Here is a 21,263-nt window from a genome sequence, read left to right on the forward strand (position 1 = left end):
TAATTTGGACCAGCAGCAGGATCGAGAATCTTTTTAAAGTTCTTACATCACTTTCTTTATTTTGTTAACTGTTGGAATTATATCTTTTTATGTTATGTTGGAATTATATCTTTTTATGTTATGTTGGAATTATATCTTTTTATGTTATGTTGGAATTATATCTTTTTATGTTATTTTGCTGTGGAAAGTTACTGAGCTTAAAGTTCATCTTAGGTCACATCACGTGACAGTTAGAACTGCTGACTTATGCTAAATTGCTTGCACAGCTAGTCGAGCAGAAACTCTTGCAAGGCCGTCTTCCTCTTTCTTCTCTGATAATTGGCGTATATCTTCTTAGATAATTGGCGTATAGCTACGATAGTTTTCATGACCTGTCTGCTTATCACCTCTTGCCAGGCCGTCTGCAAGGCCGTCTTCCTCTTTCTTCTCAGATAATTGGCGCATCATGACATCACCTGAATGTAACCCACTGTCTTGCCTGCTATCTTGCAGCTGTTGTGATACCAGGTGAACCCCGCCTTCTGATGTGCATAAAATCCATGTGCTGCAAGTGCATCCTCGCACTCTGCAGGAAGTAATCTCCCATGAGACAAAGTGCCGAGAATATTATATATATTCGGCACTGCCGAGAATATTCTCGGCACTTTGTCTCATGGGAGATTACTTCCTGCAGAGTGCGAGGATGCACTTGCAGCACATGGATTTTATGCACATCAGAAGGCGGGGTTCACCTGGTATCACAACAGCTGCAAGATAGCAGGCAAGACAGTGGGTTACATTCAGGTGATGTCATGATGCGCCAATTATCTGAGAAGAAAGAGGAAGACGGCCTTGCAGACGGCCTGGCAAGAGGTGATAAGCAGACAGGTCATGAAAACTATCGTAGCTATACGCCAATTATCTAAGAAGATATACGCCAATTATCAGAGAAGAAAGAGGAAGAGTTTCTGCTCGACTAGCTGTGCAAGCAATTTAGCATAAATCAGCAGTTCTAACTGTCACGTGATGTGACCTAAGATGAACTTTAAGCTCAGTAACTTTCCACAGCAAAATAACATAAAAAGATATAATTCCAACATAACATAAAAAGATATAATTCCAACATAACATAAAAAGATATAATTCCAACATAACATAAAAAGATATAATTCCAACATAACCTTTCATAGTGCTGAGTCATGTATGTACAAATTATAATGTAGGAAATAAAAAATAAACAAATACATGGGACACATTTATAGAACGCTTTTTAAAAATTTGTCAGGTCTTCATTCAGGTTTAATTTCTAAATGAAATAATCTGTCTGTCTGCCTGTGGGCGGAGTCACTGCCGCAGTCCGGTGTGACGTCATCAGACCACGCCGGTCTGTCGCTCGTAAAAACTTCTGTGTCCGGGAGAAGAATGACGATCAGACTGAGCGAAACGTTCATTTCATGAAGCGGCTTCTCCTCAACGTAATCACGCATTTTTCTTGATTGTTGTTCGATGACAAGCGGCTGAACGCAGTTAGCATGTAGCTTCCTGCCGGCTAGCTGTTAGCTCAGAAGACAAAGTCAGCTTATTAGCATAGTCTTATTTTTGTACATATCAGAAACAAACGTAATGCTCGTCGGTATATTTAACCAGAATGCATTTATATCTGTTAATGTCGTGTGTCATTAGGTTATGAATCGTTATAAGCGCTAACTACACTCCATTCAACTGTTATTAAATATTAATTAGCTCTTAAGCTAACATTAGTTTTACATGTCGGTGTTGGTTTCTTTTGTGAAGGCATGAAGAAGCAGCTGATTTATTCTACTTCCTGTCACAGAACAAACAAACTCTCTTAAAATATATTTGAATGTTTGCCAAGTTGTAATTTCTTTGTCTCGTAAGTATTTTGTAAATCAGTTGTTTACTTCCGGTATTATTCAGCAGTACTGAAAGTTTTGTCTCACGGATGAAGGAAACACACCAGTAACACCGGTTGTTCTGATACCTAAGGACAGGTCCTCAGTGATATCTGATTGGTAGAGACCGGATAGGAATGCATTTTGAATAACCTTTATGAATTTGATTCACCAGCTGACATGAGTCCGAACTGCTGGTTGTGGTGATGCTTGTTTTCTCCGACTCCTCCAGTCTCCAGTCAGGATGCACCTCCGTACAGAATGATGAGGAGGCCGAAGCTGGCCGGAGTCTTCCTCCTCCTGGCCTGCCTGTTTGCCTACCTGGTGTTTGTGAAACGGAACTATGGTGCCAAGAAGGTGGAAGCCCACCCACCGCCTCCGGCCCCCCGGCAGGGGGGCAGCAGGTCTGCTGTGACCGGAGCTGCAGGAACCAGCTTCCAGTACGGCATCATGTTTGATGCTGGGAGCACCGGGACCAGGATCCACATCTTCAAGTTCCAGAGAGAAAACACAGGTGGAGTAGAGGGTGGAGTTAGCTGTAGGGGGTGTCTATAGGTGGTGTTCTATAGGTGGTGTCTATAGGTGGTGTTCTATAGGTGGTGTCTATAGGTGGTGTCTGTCGGTGGTGTCTATAGGTGGTGTCTATAAATGGTGCTCTTCAGTATAGGTGGTGTTATATAGGTGGTGTTGTATACTTGGTGTCTATAGGTGGTTCATATAGGTGGTGTTTATAAGTGGTGTTCTATAGGTGGTGTTATATAGGTGGTGTCTATAGGTGGTGTTATATAGGTGGTGTCTATAGGTGGTTCATATAGGTGGTGTTTATAAGTGGTGTTCTATAGGTGGTGTTCTATAGGTGGTGTTATATAGGTGGTGTTCTATAGGTGGTGCTCTACAGTATAGGTGGTGTTATATAGGTGGTGTCTATAGGTGGTTCATATAGGTGGTGTTTATAAGTGGTGTTCTATAGGTGGTGTTCTATAGGTAGTGTTATATAGGTGGTGTTCTACAGGTGGTGTTATATAGGTGGTGGTCTATAGGTGGTGTCTATAAATGGTGCTCTACAGTATAGGTGGTGTTCTATAGGTGGTGTCTATAGGTGGTGTTCTATAGGTGGTGTTCTGTAGGTGGTGTTCTATAGGTGGTGTCTATAGGTGGTGTTCTATAGGTGGCGTCTATAGGTGGTGTTCTATAAGTGGTGTTCTATAGGTGGTGTCTATAGGTGGTGTCTATAGGTGGTGTTCTATACGTGGTGTCTATAGGTGGTGTTCTGTAGGTGGTGTTATACAGGTGGTGCCTATAGGTGGTGTTCTATACTTGGTATCTAAAGGTGGTGCCTATAGGTGGTGTCTATAGCTGATATCTATAGGTGGTGTTATATAGGTGGTGTTCTATACTTGGTGTCTATACGTAGGCAGTGTTTATAAGTGGTGTTTTATAGGTGGTGTTATACAGGTGGTGTCTATAGGTGGTGTTCTATGTTTTGTTTTTAATGATGAGTCATCTTAAAGGGATATTCTGTGATGACTTCCTGTCGCGCTAACGTTTTGTAGCTTGTGTTAGCTTTAGTGCTACAGCTAGCGGATTAGCCGTAAATGTCAAACCAGTTTCATTCAGGAGTTCTGCTGTTGTCAGACGTGTCAAACTGATCCTGGGTCAGACGTTTGTCATCGATGCTAAATGGATTTCAGATTAAACGATGTTTATGAAGCAGGCTAACGTCTGGTGTGTTTAAAGCGACACGTTGGCCCCAAACATTAATTACCAGCGGACAAGAGGAGCTTTGAGCTTTAAGTCTGGTTCTGCTGCCAAATGGACACAAACTCATTAGAGCGTTTCAGAGGTTTTTGGTTTATTAGGCTTAGAGAAAGTTTCCTACAGCGCTCGGCCAAATGCCTTCGTTATCGCATTTAGCAGCTAAGCTAAATCACACAGGCTGAGTGCTGTTTTGGCTCCTTTGTTAGCATGCGAGCTAACCGGCCTAATGGCAGCACCTGTTAGTTATGCAGGCTGGGATTGTCATTAAGAGCTTAATGACAGCTTAAATGTGGGCACGGGTCCAGGGTCAGTCGGAGCGACTCGTTAAAACTGAACCATCAGGACACAAAATCACGTCTTCGTCTTCTCATCGTCTGTTAAAGAACTTCTCTCTGGATTTGTCCTGCAGAAACTCCCAAACTGGCCCAGGAGACGTTCAGAGCCATCAAACCTGGATTGTCGGCGTACGCGGACGAACCCGAAAAGGTGTGACATCGATCTGTTTGTCAGATCAGTTCGTGATAGCTGGAAATAAACAAGAATCAGAACGAGTTCGAGTCAGTTCAGACCAAGATGACATCAGTTATGTGTCGTTTCTATGTCCTGTAATTGTTTCTGTCAGTCTGAGGGAAAAGAACTTCAGAGTAGTAATGACATCTAAATGACCCCAAATGGATGTTGGATTATAAATTATTTTATATTTAAATTATTTAATAGAAATAACGACGTAAGAACAATTCAACTTACGAACTATTCAACTTACAAACAATTCAACTGACAAACAATTCAATTTACAAACAATTCAACTTACGAATTACTAGCCTTCTGACTAATTCTAGCTTTTTTAACCATGTATAATCATGTGTTTTATGAAATTGCATTGTCCCCTTCAAATAAACTAAACTAAACAAACAATTCAACTGACAAACAGTTCAACTTACGAACTATTCATCTTACGATTTGACTTACAAACAATTCAACTTACAAACAACCTCTAGAAAACCAGTTGTGTTCGTACGTTGACGACTTCCCGTCTTCATCGCTGACATCATCACGTTTCCTCCGCGTCCCGGTTCGTCTCCCCAGTGTTCTGCAGGAATCCTGGAACTCCTGGAAGTAGCCAAGTCCAGCGTCCCCCCCTCCCTGTGGGACGCCACCCCCGTGGTCCTGAAGGCTACCGCCGGCCTCCGCCTGCTGCCGGGGGAGAAGGCGCAGCAGCTGCTGGACAAGGTGCGTCGCCACGACAACGATGATGCTGATGATGTATTGATTGATTGATATTGACTTACTGATGATGGGTTCTCCTGGCAGGTGAAGGTTCTCTTCCTGGAGTCTCCGTTCCTCTCCACAGACAACAGCGTGTCAATCATGGACGGCACAGACGAAGGTGGGGGCGTCTTCGTTTTGCAAGGCAGCGGCAGAACTTTTTTTTTGGCTCGGTTCTGGATCCAGATGTGTGGGCGGGGCTTCCTCACCACTGGCGGCACTAATTCCCGTCAGACGCGTACGAAGGCGCCCCGGTGGATGGACACGTTTAATCCAATCCTTTTAAAGTAGTTCATACAAGCAATTATGTCCATGTGGGATAACGTCCCGCTTAATCTTGGGGGGGGGGTGGATTACGTCCTCCTGTGGGTCGGTTTCTGGCGTGGAAATGTTTTCTCCTTCCTGAGTGGGATGATTAACTTCTTATGGTGGGGGGGGCACACTAATGGAGCGCTCCGGCCCCCGGCCGGCCTTTCAGGAGCCCACCCGGATCCTCATCCCACTCCCAGCTTACCCGGGCCACCGCCCTGAGTGGAGGCAACTTATTGTTAATGCAGGTCCCTGAGTGGTCAGGCGCTGGGGGGGGACCTGGGGGGGTTGTTTTGTGGAGAAACGGCTTCTTAGCGTCTCCGTAAGAGTTTTACTGTAAAGCCTCTATGATACAGTTTTCATCAGGCTCTCTAATCACTCGCGGCTGCATCGAGGGGGGGGTCAGAGGTCACTGGTAAAAGGCACTAATGCATGTCGCCGAGGGCAACAGAGGCTGAGCTGAAAGAGTCCATCTTCAGAACGACGGACGAATCAAACGTCACGCTTAAATGTTTCAAACTTCATGCTCACAACTAACAGCTTCATATGGACTAGCTAGTTAGCTAGTTAACCAGCTAGTTAGCTAGCTAACCAGCTAGCTAATAGAGTCACATTAGCTAGCTAACTAACTGGTTAGCTAGAGTGATTTAAACCAGGCTTTGCAGCAGGAAGTAGTCGCCTCCATGTTATCTCAGCGTCACGGTGATGATGTCATAACGTCACCGCCAGGTTTTGTTTATCGGGTCCGGCGTCACGGAAACGAGATGCAGACGACAACGCACGATCAGCTCGAATTGATCAGTTTAGAGCAGATCAATAGATCAGGTGTGAAGAGCTGATTAATATTTTGTTTGTTTCTGTTCAGGAATCTCCGCCTGGATCACCGTCAACTTCCTCAATGGTGAGAAACACACACACACACACACACTCACACACACACACACACACACACAACTAACTCTCTGTCTCCAGGGGGGGTCCATCATGCCGACTCGCCCACTGTGGGGATCTTAGATTTGGGCGGCGGCTCAACTCAAATCACCTTCAGTCCTCAAGATGAGGTAAGGATGCCCCCCCCCCCCCCCACACACACACACACACAATAAATAATAAATGTGACTATCAAACCATCAGCACGACTCCCCTGATTTTAATCAGGAAATGCTACGCTAATCCCAACCCCCCCCCAGAAGGGTGTGTGGTTTGTAGGTCAGGCTGCGGGTCGACTTCCTGTTCCTGTATTCGTCTGATAGGTTAGCTTCAGCTTGTTAGCGCACACGGCTAACTCACATGTTTGTTTCCTTCGTCCAGAAAACGATCCAGACGTCACCGATCGATGACATCCAGTCCTTCACGCTGTTCAACATCACACACACCGTCTACGCTCACAGGTACAACACACACACACCGTCTACGCTCACAGGTACAACACACACACACCGTCTACGCTCACAGGTACAACACACACACACCGTCTACGCTCACAGGTACAACACACACACACCGTCTACGCTCACAGGTACAACACACACACACCGTCTACGCTCACAGGTACAACACACACACACCGTCTACGCTCACAGGTACAACACACACACACCGTCTACGCTCACAGGTACAACACACACACACCGTCTACGCTCACAGGTACAACACACACACACCGTCTACGCTCACAGGTACAACACACACACACCGTCTACGCTCACTGGTACAACACACACACACCGTCTACGCTCACAGGTACAACACACACACACCGTCTACGCTCACAGGTACAACACACACACACCGTCTACGCTCACAGGTACAACACACACACACCGTCTACGCTCACAGGTACAACACACACACACCGTCTACGCTCACAGGTACAACACACACACACCGTCTACGCTCACAGGTACAACACACACACACCCACTTTGATGGAGGTTGACGTCCAGTGTTTCACACCAAGGCTAAGCTAAGCTAAGCTAGGCTAGGCTGTCTGCCTGATCATGTGACTTATGCTCTCAGCTATCTGGGTCTGGGTCTGATGTCAGCTCGACTCGCCATCCTAGGAGGCGTCGACGCTTCACCGTGTACGTACACGCCTCCTCCCTGACCAATCAGATAAATAATCCATCATCTGATCGCTGATTGATGTGTGTGTGTGTGTGTGTGTGTGTGTGTGTGTGTGTGTGTGTGTGTGTGTGTGTGTGTGTGTGTGTGAGCAGTAGGGGGCAGCACTGAGCTGATAAGCCCCTGCCTCGCTCCAGAGTTCTCCGGCACGTGGGAATACGCCGACGTGCTCTACTCTGTGAAGGGTCAGAAGGCAGGTGGGTGCCGCCCTCGCTTCATCTGATTGGTTCTCGTTACCCATGATGCATCGGGAGCACTGGTGAACCTGTGGATGTGTGTGCGTCGCAGGTGAACCGGCGTACGAGGCGTGTCGGAACAAAGTCCAGAAAGTTCTGTACAGGAAGGTGACGAAGGCGTCCGAGGTGGCCGACGTGGAATTCTACGCCTTCTCCTATTATTACGACCGGGCCGTCGACCTGCGGGTCATCGGTGAGTAAAGTAGTCCCTCCGGCGGATGGATACATCATCAGTGAGACCAGATCTCGTTCTCGTTGGTGGAGTAAAGACATAGCTCGTGTGTTCTCCTGACTTCTGCGTTTCCTGTTATTCTTATTGTTGTTTAAGTAACATATATAATTAATTATACACAAGTAAAGTCTGTATGTCAATGTGTTGATTGTTTTTTTCATAATTTAGTTTTTTCAAAAAACTTATTTAAAAAAGATGAAATGGATTAAAATAATTTGTTATTTCAAATTATTGAATGTTATCAAGGAACGGATAAAACTCGTATTTCGAGGTTCTGAATTTAAAATAGAATAAAATGCACAATAAAAATTTAAAAAATAACAATAAAACGCACAATAAAATTTTCAAGAATTTTAATAAAATGGTAACTAATAATAAATAATAATAATAATAATGACTAATAATAATTAATAACTCTTCTTTGATTCACATGTTTCGCATGTTTGATTTTGGCACAATAAGACACTGGCTTGTGCCCTCTTGTGGCTACATTCAGATAATAATAATAATAATAATTATTATTATTATTATTATTAATCATTTTAGATTTAGAAACAGTTGTGTGTACCTGCCACAGTGACTCCAGTGATCTTAAGATTCTGTTTCTTGTGTTCAGAAGAGAAAACCGGAGGAACCATCCTGCTGTCAGATTACATCGACTCAGCCAAGAGAGGTGAGACGTCGCCCCCGTGTGGAGAACACCGGAACTACACCTGAAACAGCCAGACGAGACAAATCAATACTGAAGCAAATTGATCAGCTAATCTGAAGTCATTCACAATCAATTTGAATTTAAAGCCATGTTACCTCCTCTTTCTTGAGTTTTCTATAATCTAACCTTTAATCTAATCGGTAATCCCTCACCTCACAGTGTGTGGCGGTCTGTCTGTGGATCCAGTCCAGAGTCCGTATCTCTGTCTGGATCTGGTCTACATCTCTGTCCTGCTGCAGGAGCTCGGATTCCCTCCGAACAAACGCTTCAAGGTGAGTCTGGTCCTGATTCTGGATCAGATCCCGGTGCTGATTCTGGATCAGATCCCGGTCCTGATTCTGGACCAGATCCCAGACCCTCCTCTCCTCTGTGTGTTGCAGCTGGCCCGGACCATCAACCAGGTGGAAACCAGTTGGGCGCTTGGAGCAACGTTTCACTACATCGAGTCCCTGAAGAAACACTGACGCTTTTATTGTGAAAAACTTCGACTTCCTGAATGTTCTGATGACATCATCAGACAAACGATGACCTCATGCAGTCCCTGGACCACACCCTCCAGCCTCTCTGGAGGCTGACGTCAGCTCTGCTCCTATTGGGTGATCCTAATGCCCGTTACCATGGAGACGGCGGTGTCAGACTGAAGGACGGCCTCTCATCTGATCAGCCAATCAGACGCTGATGACTCAATAGATTTTTTTAAACTACGTGACATCATCGGTGATGACATCATCACTTTGACTCTTTCTACATGTTTGGTGATGAAGGGCGTTTTTATGGAGGATTGTTTTGACATTTAAGTGATTTATTTTAATCTTATGAAATCATACATATTCTATATGTTATTATAATTATAATTATGGATCTTTTTCATTTAATCACGTTCAGGCCAGATTTCATGGAGCAGTTTGTTTTGTCAAAAAAAAAAAAATCTAATTTCACCAAAAGTGAAATGAAGGATCGCAGAAAACGAGTTAAATACGAGTACCTCAAGCTGGAAGTACCTGTAACTACTCAGTTACTTCACACTACTGACGGGAGCCAATCGGGGCAGTTTACAGCCAGCTTCCTCATTCACGCCTCACAGAATGCTGCGTTCAAGACGCGTTGGAAATTGGGACTATTTTTAAGCTTTTGGATGACATGACTTGAATGGGGGGGGGGGTGCGGGTTGGGTCTTGTGGGCGGGTTTTCAGCATCAGGTCACCAGTTTAACGACACCGGCTTCCTGTTGCCGTTCAACTTGGTGTCGTCTTTTCCTGTTTGGTGTTTGTTATGAGCTGAACAGATGTGAATGTTTCTGAATGTTTAAATAAAGTTTTACATTTTTTTCTGAGTCGCAGCAGCAGAAGTATAAAGATACTAACTAGTACAACTAATAACTTGTAAAACTACAGCATTAAGGCAACAAGACATAGACCTGCAAATCAGTTTAAGCAAAGCAGAAGGGAAGGCTCTAATTAAAAAATACAGTCAGAAACAGTGGCAAGAATAGAATGTGAGAGATACAAAGAGGAGAGGAAGACCTTGAAGGCAATGATGGAGAAGGATAGGAAACAGTTTAATTTAGGAAACCTGCTAAAAGTTGACAATAGAGCAAGACTGGGGCGACTGATGGACTTTATGCGGGAAACAAGGTTGATGGCCACCATTTAGGAGGATCCGTCACTAAGGGGTTCTAGTCTGTAACTGCCTAATCTTCAGTTGCAACGTAGACTCAGTAGGTGGCGCTAATGCTCCAGACACGAAGGGGGTAAACTGTCATTAAACCAAACAGAAGAAGAACAAGAGGCGATTGAGTCACGATGGCGGCGCCCTAGACGGCAGCGGCTGCTTCGGCGTCCGGAAACACAACCAATACATCGTCGTCTTCGCCAGTTAAGACTATTTGTCTCTGCAGAAACTGCTACGATCATCTCTACAAAACCGTTTCATGACCGTGCGGTCATCTGGACTTCTTGAACCCAGAGACTCGAATCACTCTCCAAAGCCTTGGTCTGTAAAAAAAACAACCGATAAAGATCCAGATGCTGATTGAAGATTTTTACTTCATGTGTCAATATTTAGAAAATTAGTCTATTTAACCAATTTTATTAAAACATTGTAATGAATATGACTTGTACATACCTTTACTTCCTAACATGTGCGCACACACACAACACATAACTCGTTGCTACAACAGGCTGCAGTGAAGTGGTTCACACACGAACTAACGAGCAGGAGATGTAGCTGCACAGAGACATTAAACATGAAACGTAACCACGGTCTGTTCTGTTCTTCACTGGATGGGATGGAAAAGAAACACAGGTGTTGATTTGTACAATCAACACCTGAACAACTACCTTGTCTCCTTCTCACGGACGCCATGTCAACAGACTGCTGCCTCATTCGTAATTCGCTACGCTAGCTAGCGGAAATAGCGTCACGAGTGAGTGTCGCTAGCGGAAATAGCGTCACTAGTGAGTGTCGCTAGCGGAAATAACGTCACTAGTGACGCTCGCTAGTTGTTTGTTTTTTAAATAATTTTTTTTTAAATTTAAAGACAAAAAAAAAATCCATTACCCACATTTCATACATTGGACAGATTACACATGGGGTAAAGGAGATATACATTAATACTAATCCCAATCTTAAAATAATAATAAAATAAAAAAACAAAGAAAAAATATAAACATAACAAAATAAATAAAGTTAAAATAAGAGGTCGACTTAATCTTGAGTTAAAGCATTTATATAGTCTATTACATTCAGTGCTTGTTTGGTTCTAATATACTTGTTTTGAAGGTTTTTAGCTTATTAACAAAATAAACACAAAATAACGGTCTCATTTTCATAAAACGGCACTTGTGTATATGTTGTTTGGCCAGAATAATTATGGTATTATATCCATTTTCCCTTTTTCTATCCTACAGTAAAACACCAAATGTAATGACATCATAACATGGATAAGGTGAATTTGGATCATTTTCAGATATCCAGTTTTGAAAAGATCTCCAGAAGGTTTTCACATATTCACACTCAAAAAAAAGATGTTCCAATGATTCAATTTGAGATTCACAAAATGTACAGTCATTTTTTTCAAACTTAAATCTCTGTCTAAGAAATTCATTACAAGGGTAAATATCATTTATTAACTTCAGATGAGTTTCTTTAGCTCTGGGCGAAACTGGAAGGGAAAGGTATCTAGTTCTGATTTTTGTAATCTGATCCTCTGAAAACTTGCAAGATATTTCTCCTTTTCGTAATTATTGACATTTTGAGCCCCACCCGGCCCGAATTTTGGGCTTGGATTCGGGCTTAAGATCTTACCTCTACGTTCAGTGCGTATACGATCAGAAAGGTAAAGTGACAGGAGAAAATACAGCTGACGCACGGAGGGAACGGAGCACATATGGTAGATGGATGTTTGTCATACAGCGCCTTCTATCTTCTTCTTCTTTTCCTTTCGGCTTTTCCCTTCAGGGGTCGCCACAGCGAATCAATTTCCTCCATCAAGCCCTGTCCTTTGCATCCTCTTCTCTCACATCAACTAGCTTCATGTCCTCTTTCACTACATCCAGAAACAGTTTTGTACAGCGCCTTCTATTTTTTACCTAAATTATTTATTTTATCAGGGTATTCCTTAGTTTAATACCCATAGATTGTTTGAGACACATAATACATAAATATATATTTATTAAAAAGTTTGGGTCGGGCTTGGATCTTAAGATCTCCCGGGGCAGCGGTGCTGAACCTGGAGGTCAGGATCGACTGGATCGAAACACTGAGGCTGAGAAACCGTTTGAACAAACTTTATTATGTAAACGTTCCCCAAAGGAAAAAAGCTAATAAAATAGTAAACAAGCACCAGGGCGTCGCCGTGACATCACAGCCCTGACATCACAGCGGCCGGCAGGAAGGAGGCTGGAAATGAACCCAAAGCCACTGAAAGGCGGCGGTCGAGACGCTGCAGAACGACAGCGATCGCCTCTGATGGCAGGAAGGAAGTGGGGTAGAACAGGAAGAGGCGGGGCCTCAGAGGAAGGCCTCGCACCACTCCTTTAGACACTTAGTGCACTGCTCGGCCTGATGGGTATTTGCGCCGCTAGCGTCTTGCAGCCATTCGGCGAATATCTCCTTGTCTTTCTTCAGCAGCAGAAACTGACCGAGAACCACGTAGGCCTGAAAATACACACAAAATACTCTAAGAATACACGAAAAGCACATGAAGTTCATGCAGAAAAACACATGTGGTCCTCAACATACTACTCTAAATACCAAAGTTCTAATCCCTCTGACTGACCAGAAACAATTACAGGACATTAAAACGACACAGACAATATAAAGTACAGATTCAGGTGGTTTAAAGAGAAGTTCACCTGATGCTCTGAGATGCTAACAGAGACAACAGCAAACAACAAGGGGGGGAGACGAGTGTTGAAGATGTGTGAACGCAGCGGTGCTGCCACCGCGGGGGTTGTGGCAGAAAGAGGAACTGCAGGACGATAGTCAGATATGGTGAAGCGCGTTTGTTCATATCTACAAATGTTCGAAAGTGGAATGTTTGTATCTTAAGGACTACCAGTGCACAGAAATAACGGTTGTCTACATTAAATACATTTTTCCACAGATGATGTGATGGATCGCCGTCCGGCGGCGCTCACCTTGTCGAAGCCCTTCTGCTCCAGCCTCCTCCCCAGAGCCTCGCCGATCCCCGCCAGAGTCCTCACCGGCTTGTCTCCCATCGGCTCGCCGACAAAGTTCTGGTGCTTCTGAGAAGTGCTCGACATCCTGCTGACAGACCAGAATGCAACAGGTGAAGGTCACCTGACCACGACATCGTTAAAGAAACAAGCATTTTGCTAACCTAACAATGCTAAACTGTTAGCATGATGAATAAGATGGCTAATTGCTGTGTTCATTAAAGCACAACTTGCTAACCTGGTAAGATGCTACCCATCAGATACACAGAACTATAAAGCACCTTAAAACGGAAGTACTCAAAGCACCTGGTCACGTGACTCTCAGGATGATTAATTAATAAGTTTATTTTGTAGGAAAATCCTGATTATAATCTGTGTTTGTGTTTCGTTTTTCTTTTTAAACAGAAATCAAACCGGATTAACGAGCTTCAAACCGGAACCAGTTCTAACCTGGAGTCTTCACCTGGAGGCGGGCCGCTTTTCCTGCTGGACCGGGCGGGCCAGGCGGTCGGACGCTGTACGGAGTTGAAACACATCTGTTAGAAGTTAAGCTCGCGCGCAGAAACACACCTTGAGCACCACGTGACCGCCACCTGCAGCAGCAGGAAGTGTCCCGGAACGCTTCGACTCACCTGAGCGGCGGAACCACGTCGAACTTCTCGGGGAAACAGAGTCTTGACTGTCCGGAGCCAGGGAGCGCGAGCCGAGCGCGAGCCGAGCGCTGTGACGCTCAGGAGGTGACGTCATGACGCACGCAGAGGATTTGTGATCAAGATGGATCACTCTTAATTTTTTTTTTTCAAATAAAATCAATTTTGAAAGGTTCTTTGGCGGTATTTGTTCACCGTGTTTTCACGAACATCACGTCATCATCATCAAATATTAAAATTAATTAAAATAATAATTTATTTATTTTTTCGATTGAAGAAAACCCAGCTGCAACCTGTTAATTCTTGTGTTCAGAGACGGAAGCAGGTTCAAGTGTTCTGACACCGGAAATAAAGAACCTGTTCTCTTCTTCCTCATACTTTCAGCGTTTTATCAGATTTCAATCTAATCTATACTGAACTAACTCGTCAACGCCCACAGTTGTGATGAACAACTAAAATTATGACATAGATTTCTGAGAAAATTACTCCAGTTCAAACTCACACCACAAGAAGAAGTAGAGCATCCTTTTTTTTCGATTTTAAACTTCATTTGCCTCCTAAATTGATTTAATCTATTCTAAGATTGACCGTAACTTAGAGTGAGCCCTCCTGTAAACCACACGATCTTTGTTAGCTGATCTCCTGAATTCCACGCCCCCCGGCTCATCCAGGCCCCGCCCCCTCAAACTCAACAGTTGTCAAAGTTGTCAGGGTGGGCGTGGCAGCGGAGCTCTTCCTCCTCCACCCGCGGTAGAGGTTCCGTCTCTCCGGTATCTCCGCTACTCGTCTCGCCGCCCAGCAAGCTCCTCCGTCCGGATTGACTGTGACAGAATGGCGGCGCCGCTCAGCGACCAGGAGAAGCGGAAGCAGATCAGCGTGCGGGGCATCGCCGGCCTCGGGGACGTCCAGGGCATCAAGAGGAGCTTCAACCAGCACCTCCACTACACGGTGGTGAAGGACCGGAACGTGGCGACTCCCCGGGACTACTACCTGGCCCTGGCCCACACCGTCCGGGACTACCTGGTGGGCCGCTGGATCCGAACCCAGCAGTACTACTACGAAAAAGACCCAAAGGTGAGAGGAAGATGGTCCGAGGAGGATGAGCAGGGCGGAACTGCGTCATCAATAAGATATGATGACGTAGAAGAGGAGAAAAATATGAAGAATTTAATTTAATAACATTTAAAACGCATCTTGCAGGTCAATAAATGATTAATAAGAGATTTTTTCTTCAGTCTTGACTCATAAAATAAAATTTATAAAAATATATGAGGTAAAAAAAAAAATCATCCAACTTCGATAAAAGAGGAAAAGTTTGGTTCGTTTTTCTTCTCGGAACCGCCGCTTTACAATCTGCTGCCGGTCCGCCAGAGGGCGCCAGAGTGCTGCTACGCTCTAAACCGGGTTGTCCTACATCCGGACATGAAGTTTTGTCTTAGTTTGTGTCAAAGTATGAATTGCATTTCAACCGTGATGATTGGTTTTACATTTACTAATAATGTGAAAACTGAAATATTTAATGTTTCCCAATCTTTTTTTAGAGTTAGGGTTACACTGGTGGACTTCAAGAGGTTTTGCTAAATTCTCTGAAGAACCTTTTCGCAATCGAACGGAATTTTCCTGCTGTTAACTGTCCAAGATTAGCATAAAGAGCTACATGCTAAGATAATGTGCTGTCTGCTTCCAGAGGGTCTACTATCTGTCTCTTGAGTTCTACATGGGTAGAACCCTCCAGAACACCATGATCAACCTGGGCCTACAGAACGCTTGTGACGAGGCCCTCTACCAGGTACCGCCCGGCTGTCTGACGCACTTCCTGTCTGTCTGACACCTGTCTGTCTGATTCCTGTCTGTCTGATTTACTTCCTGTCTGTAGTTGGGTCTGGACATCGAGGAGCTGGAGGAGATCGAGGAGGACGCTGGTCTGGGGAACGGCGGCCTGGGACGACTGGCGGGTATGCCGCCCGGTTTGATCGATCGGTTTGATGAAGGTATTGATCGGTAAAACTAACTGACAAACTGACGCCTGTCTTGCAGCGTGCTTCCTGGACTCCATGGCGACGCTCGGTCTGGCGGCGTACGGTTACGGCATCCGATACGAGTTTGGAATCTTCAACCAGACGATCCGCCGCGGCTGGCAGGTAAGTCTCCGCTGCACGACGCACAAACCCCCCATAGTCTATGATTGATTAATGTGTTGCTCCGCCCCCAACAGGAGGAGGAGGCAGACGATTGGCTCAGGTATGGGAACCCGTGGGAGAAGGCGCGGCCTGAATACATGCTGCCAGTTCATTACTACGGCCGCGTGGAGAACACGGAGAACGGCGTGAAGTGGGTCGACACCCAGGTGTGACGCTGCCCAGATGCTAACGAGGACGCTAGAGGCTAGCGTTAAACAACAGAGTGTGTGTTTGTGTGTGTGTGTAGGTGGTGTTGGCAATGCCCTATGACACTCCGGTTCCTGGTTACCATAACAACACAGTCAACACCATGAGGCTGTGGTCCGCTAAAGCTCCTCAGGACTTCAAACTGCACAACTGTATGTGTGATCTGTGTGCTAGTGGGATAGCAATTAGCCTAGCTTTATCATGTTGAATATTTAGTTTTAGCTCCAGGAGGCGGAGTCACAGATGTTTGTTAGACCAACTAATCAATAAGGTCAGTGCCGCATTGAAAACAAGGGACTTCCTGTCAGGGACTCTACTGGCCTCTATGGTCTATACTGGTCTCTTTCTCTATCAGTCTGCTAGACTCTACTGACCTCTACTGGTCTATACTGACCTCTACCAATCTACACCGGTCTCTTTCTCTATCAGTCTCTACTAGACTCTACTGGCCTCGACTGGTCACTCTAGGAGGCGGGGTCACAGATGTTTGTCAAATTAACTAATCAATAAGATCAGTGCCAGATTGAAAACCGGGGACTCCCTGTCTAGGTTAGAGTCTGGGTCCGGGCCCGGGGGTCAGCTGGTGGTTCTGGTGAGGCCACCCTGTTCCAGCGTCTTCTCTGTCTCCTAGTTAACGTTGGCGATTACATTGAAGCTGTTCTGGACAGGAACATGGCGGAGAACATCACCAGAGTCCTCTACCCCAACGACAACGTGAGTCCAAGTCCAGAGCGGTCCGACGGGTCCGGCTCAGGCTGTAGGTTTACAGGAAGTCCTCCAGGGACTCATTCTGCAGTGTTTTTGTAGTTCTTTGAGGGGAAAGAACTGCGCCTGAAGCAGGAGTACTTTGTGGTGGCGGCCACGCTGCAGGACATCATCCGCAGGTTCAAGTCCCCCAAGTTTGGCTGCAGAGACTGTCTGAGGACGTCCTTCGAGTCGTTTCCTGACAAGGTGAGCAAACCAGGAAGTAGATTCAGCCCAGATCTCAAGGACAAGGGTTCAAGTCCATCCCACGGGAAGTGTTAGCTAGCTCTGCTGCTAGCAGTGATGCTCACAGTGATGCGTCCCCTGGTTCCAGGTGGCGATCCAGCTGAACGACACCCACCCGGCGCTGGCCATCCCCGAGCTGATGAGGATCCTGGTGGACGTCGAGCACCTGGACTGGGACAAGGTGCGACGTCACGTTTGTGTGAGCGCTGTGCGGGGGGGGGGTGCGCGTGATGCTGACGTGTGTCCGTGTATCCAGGCGTGGGACGTCACTCGTCGCACCTGCGCCTACACCAACCACACGGTGCTGCCGGAGGCACTAGAGCGATGGCCGGTATTCATGTTCGAGAAGCTGCTGCCGCGACACCTGAGCCTGATCTACGAGATCAACCAGAGACACCTGGACGTGAGTAGAGACGCTATGGGACTCTACTGGTCTTTGCTGGTCTCTACTGGTCTTTGCTGGTCTCTACTGGTCTCTACTGGTCTCCACTGGACTACTTGTTTCTACTGATCTTTACTGGTCTCTACTGGACTGGACTGATCTCTACTAGTCTCTACTGGACTCTTGTGGTCTCTATTAGACTCTACTGGACTATACTGGACTATATTGGACTACATTGGACTACGTGTTTCTACTGATCTTTACTGATCTTTACTGGTCTCTACTGGACTCTACTGGTCTATACTGGACTCTTGTGGTCTCTACTGGTCTCTACTGGACTCTACTGGTGTTTACTGGACTGTACTGATCTCTTCTGGTCTCTACTGGTTTCTACTGGTCTCTACTGGTTCCTACTCCGGTCTGTTCCAGAGAATCGCGGCGCTCTTCCCGGGGGACACGGGTCGTTTGCGTCGGATGTCTCTGATAGAGGAAGGCGATCCGAAGAGGATCAACATGGCTCACCTGTGTGTGGTCGGATCACACGCCGTCAACGGCGTCGCTCAGATTCACTCGGAGCTCGTCAGGACGACCGTGTAAGCCGGGGGGCGGGGCTTCTGGAGCCACAAGGCGACGGCGTGCAGCGCTGACGGTTTCTCTGCTGCAGGTTCAAAGACTTCTGGGACGTGGAACCGGACAAGTTCCAGAACAAAACCAACGGCGTGACGCCGCGGCGCTGGCTGCGCCTGTGCAACCCCGGTCTCTACGATGTCATCGCCGAGGTAAGGGCGCCAAAACGACCAGAGTTTTACAGTTATCAGTGATCTGATTGACTGATTGATCATCTGTTCTGCAGCGGATCGGAGACGATTTCCTGACTGACCTCCAGCAGCTCCGAGGAATCCTGCAGTACGTCGACGACGACGCCTTCATTAGAGACGTGGCCCGGGTCAAGCAGGTCTGGTCCAACGGTGACCCAAGTCGGACCCCGGTCTGACCCCGGTCTGACCCCAGTCTGACCATGTCTCCCAGGAGAACAAGCTGAAGCTGGCGTCCTTCCTGCAGCAGCAGAGTCATGTGACCCTGAACCCGGACTCCATCTTTGATGTCCAGGTGAAGCGGATCCACGAGTACAAGCGGCAGCTGCTCAGCTGTCTGCACGCCGTCATGCTCTACAACCGTAAGACCATCGATCACCAATGGTCAGTCATCAATTACCAAAAATCAGACGATCAAAACCTGACAAGACCTCCTGTCCTCAGGAATCAAACTGGATCCCAGCGGTGACTTCGTCCCGCGGACGGTGATGATCGGAGGAAAGGTCCCGCCCCTTCTACTCTCTTGGCCAGACAGAGTTGACAGTGACATGTTGATGGACTGACTCCTCCCCTTCCTCCCGCAGGCGGCGCCCGGTTACCACGTGGCAAAAATGATCATCAAGCTGATCACCTCGGTGGGGGAGGTGATCAATAACGACCCGGCGGTGGGCGACCGGCTGAAGGTCGTCTTCCTGGAGAACTACCGCGTGTCTCTGGCGGAGCGGGGTGAGAGCGACTGATCGATTGATCTATCCGGCGGTGACACCTGATCATCGATCAATAACCGTTACGGATGGTTTTCCCAGTGATCCCGGCGGCCGACCTGTCAGAGCAGATCTCGCTGGCGGGAACCGAGGCTTCTGGGACGGGGAACATGAAGTTCATGCTGAACGGAGCGCTGACCATCGGGACGCTGGACGGCGCCACGGTGGAGATGGCCGAGGAGGCGGGGCTAAACAACCTCTTCATATTCGGCATGAAGCTCGCCGACGTCCGCGACCTGGACAGGAAGGGGTGGGCACTGCGTGCATCACTTCCTGTCTGCAAATTGGACTGTAATCCATCAGTCAAGCAGCGACTCTCAGAAGTCTGACGTTCCCTGAAGGCAGCAGCGTGGTGAGATGGTGCCAAACGTAGGGTGAACCCTGACTTCCTGTTTGTGTTTTTCAGCTACAACGCCCGCGAGTTCTACGAGCGTCTGCCGGAGCTGAGACGAGCCGTGGATCAGATCCGGGACGGATTCTTCAGCCCGGCGGAACCGGGGCTGTTCAGGGACCTGGTGGAGCAGCTGCTGAGTCATGACAGGTGAGTCGACGCTGTCCTGCTAGCTGACGCTAGCTAGCGCACACCTGATGATGTCTGGGACGCCGTCTGTCGACGTTTGACAACCTTCTGGAGCTCTGGCTGAAGATGTGCTAATGTTAGCTATAGCGCAGGCTGCAGATGTGCTAATGTTAGCCTAAGCATTTGCTGCAGATTTGCTAATGTTAGCTCTAGAAGTAGCTTCAAATGTATTACTGTTCGCTATAGCATATGTACTACTGTTAGCAATAACACTGGCTTCAGACATACTACTGTTAGCATTAGCACTGGTTGTAGACATGCTACTGTTAGCTATAGTAGTGGCTGCAGATGTACTAGTTCTTAGCGATAGCACTACCCACAGATGTGCTAATGTTAGCTTTAGCGTGGTAATCTTAGCTATAGCGCTGTCTGCAGACGTCCTAATACTAGCTCTAGCTCGCACTAGCACATGGCTAACATTGAGTTAGCATTTGGTAAAAATGTCTTCATCCTTGGGGGACATTACCCAGAGGATCCAGTCAGGGGACCAAACTTCCCATGATTCCTTTGCTGTTTGAACCGTTCATTTTCAAACTTCAGTCGTTCAAGTTTCAGCTGTTTTCCGTCTCGCTTCAGATTCAAGGTGTTCGCTGACTTTGAAGACTACGTCAGGTGTCAGGACCGAGTCGGGAAGCTGTACCAGGTAACCATAAAAATCCTGCAACACTTGAACGCGTCTCATCCAATCAGACGTGATTTCCGGAACCCGTCCGGACGGAATCGGGCCTTCTGAGCTTTAACTTCTGCTTCAGGACCCCAAAGAGTGGACCAAGATGGTGATCCGTAACATCGCGGCGGCCGGGAAGTTCTCCAGCGACCGGACCATCGCCGACTACGCCCGCGACATCTGGGGGGTCCAGCTGTCCGACGTGAAGATCCCCCCGCCCAACGAGCCGCTGTTCGAGGCCCAGAACTGACCATCAGTAGTCACTATCAAGTACACCAGGAAGTTAGCTAGCAGATAAGCTAGCAGAAAAAAAAACCTTTGATGTCCGTTTGTAGTTCTTTCAGCTTTTATTTTGTATTTCTCTATCTTTACTTTGGGGTTAAAACATATTTTATTCTGATTTGTTGTTTCGTTTATTTTTTTTCTTGTAAGATTTGTTTAGTTGATGGTGCGTTCAAATCATGTGGGATTAATGGCGATGGGTAGATTAAAATCTTGGACTTGAAACCGTTTCACCTCCACTGAAAACACAAATCACGATTTTTTTATTTTATGGTTTACATTTTGTTTATCTTTTTTTACTTTTTCATATGAAATTACAATAGATATTGAATGTGACAAAAAGGTCAGTGTGACATCACAGGTGTCTTCTGGGTAGCGTAGTCCACTGACACCAGACCTGCTGTTTTCATGTCTCCTGCTGAAATAAACTCAATTTCTAATGTGTCATCAGATTGTTTTATAAAATCTTCATTCATTCATCTTCCAACCCGCTTAATCCGCTATCTTCATTTAAGAAAATTAAATTTGTTTTTCCAAA

General features: G+C 46.3%; 4 protein-coding genes and 2 long non-coding RNA genes across 12 annotated transcripts in view; 2 read left to right on the forward strand and 4 right to left on the reverse strand.

The window, feature by feature from the left end:
• LOC137603314 (cullin-9) overlaps positions 1-11,055 on the reverse strand; it is an 84,065-nt gene extending 73,010 nt beyond the window's left edge. The window contains exons 1-2 of the mRNA XM_068326605.1: positions 10,869-11,055; positions 10,654-10,755 (exon numbers count right to left, since the gene is read on the reverse strand). Coding sequence (XP_068182706.1) covers positions 10,654-10,690 — 37 coding nt within the window. The 5' untranslated portion in view covers positions 10,691-10,755; positions 10,869-11,055. The remainder of the gene's footprint in view (positions 1-10,653; positions 10,756-10,868) is intronic.
• Positions 1,346-13,740, forward strand: entpd6 (ectonucleoside triphosphate diphosphohydrolase 6). Of its 4 annotated transcripts, XM_068326623.1 has the most exons (16): positions 1,346-1,454; positions 2,125-2,406; positions 4,060-4,136; positions 4,737-4,880; positions 4,962-5,037; positions 6,091-6,126; positions 6,198-6,286; positions 6,537-6,616; positions 7,245-7,309; positions 7,445-7,546; positions 7,638-7,778; positions 8,434-8,490; positions 8,689-8,801; positions 8,910-10,521; positions 13,136-13,321; positions 13,614-13,740. In XM_068326623.1, exons 2-14 carry the CDS (start codon positions 2,154-2,156, stop codon positions 8,991-8,993), a joined length of 1,317 nt encoding a protein of 438 aa, XP_068182724.1. In that variant the 5' UTR covers positions 1,346-1,454; positions 2,125-2,153; the 3' UTR covers positions 8,994-10,521; positions 13,136-13,321; positions 13,614-13,740. The 4 variants fall into 4 exon arrangements, with proteins under 4 accessions (XP_068182724.1, XP_068182721.1, XP_068182722.1 ...); XM_068326620.1 differs by having other exon boundaries at positions 8,689-10,521; XM_068326622.1 differs by having other exon boundaries at positions 1,393-1,454; positions 2,068-2,406; positions 8,689-10,521.
• Positions 3,724-5,103, reverse strand: LOC137603330 (uncharacterized). Its single transcript, XR_011037255.1, has 3 exons — positions 4,940-5,103; positions 4,636-4,844; positions 3,724-4,175 (listed from the first exon to the last, which is right to left on the reverse strand). It is a non-coding gene; the product is annotated as an uncharacterized lncRNA (long non-coding RNA).
• On the reverse strand, positions 5,215-8,820 carry LOC137603331 (uncharacterized). Its single transcript, XR_011037256.1, has 3 exons — positions 8,682-8,820; positions 8,386-8,530; positions 5,215-5,443 (listed from the first exon to the last, which is right to left on the reverse strand). It is a non-coding gene; the product is annotated as an uncharacterized lncRNA (long non-coding RNA).
• LOC137603327 (barrier-to-autointegration factor B-like) lies at positions 12,302-14,017 on the reverse strand. 3 transcript variants are annotated; one of them, XM_068326631.1, is made up of 4 exons: positions 13,841-14,017; positions 13,672-13,723; positions 13,170-13,296; positions 12,302-12,687 (listed from the first exon to the last, which is right to left on the reverse strand). In XM_068326631.1, the coding sequence occupies exons 1-4, from the start codon at positions 13,953-13,955 to the stop codon at positions 12,541-12,543; spliced, it is 441 nt and encodes a 146-aa protein (XP_068182732.1). In that variant the 5' UTR covers positions 13,956-14,017; the 3' UTR covers positions 12,302-12,540. The 3 variants fall into 3 exon arrangements, with proteins under 3 accessions (XP_068182732.1, XP_068182733.1, XP_068182734.1); XM_068326632.1 differs by having other exon boundaries at positions 13,659-13,723; positions 13,841-13,931; XM_068326633.1 differs by having other exon boundaries at positions 13,170-13,299; positions 13,659-13,723; positions 13,841-13,931.
• A 120-nt stretch (positions 14,018-14,137) lies between these two features.
• On the forward strand, positions 14,138-21,175 carry pygb (phosphorylase, glycogen; brain). Of its 2 annotated transcripts, XM_068326618.1 has the most exons (20): positions 14,138-14,932; positions 15,546-15,647; positions 15,735-15,813; positions 15,896-15,999; positions 16,074-16,205; positions 16,286-16,397; positions 16,877-16,959; positions 17,053-17,196; positions 17,324-17,416; positions 17,492-17,638; positions 18,047-18,210; positions 18,282-18,396; positions 18,471-18,572; positions 18,647-18,794; positions 18,877-18,935; positions 19,017-19,158; positions 19,239-19,446; positions 19,603-19,737; positions 20,353-20,419; positions 20,529-21,175. In XM_068326618.1, exons 1-20 carry the CDS (start codon positions 14,690-14,692, stop codon positions 20,691-20,693), a joined length of 2,544 nt encoding a protein of 847 aa, XP_068182719.1. In that variant the 5' UTR covers positions 14,138-14,689; the 3' UTR covers positions 20,694-21,175. The 2 variants fall into 2 exon arrangements, with proteins under 2 accessions (XP_068182719.1, XP_068182718.1); XM_068326617.1 differs by having other exon boundaries at positions 17,324-17,638.
• The last annotated feature ends 88 nt before the right edge of the window (positions 21,176-21,263 follow it).

The sequence above is a fragment of the Antennarius striatus genome, chromosome 11 (genome assembly GCF_040054535.1).
Source record: "Antennarius striatus isolate MH-2024 chromosome 11, ASM4005453v1, whole genome shotgun sequence".
Classification (NCBI taxonomy): domain Eukaryota; kingdom Metazoa; phylum Chordata; class Actinopteri; order Lophiiformes; family Antennariidae; genus Antennarius; species Antennarius striatus.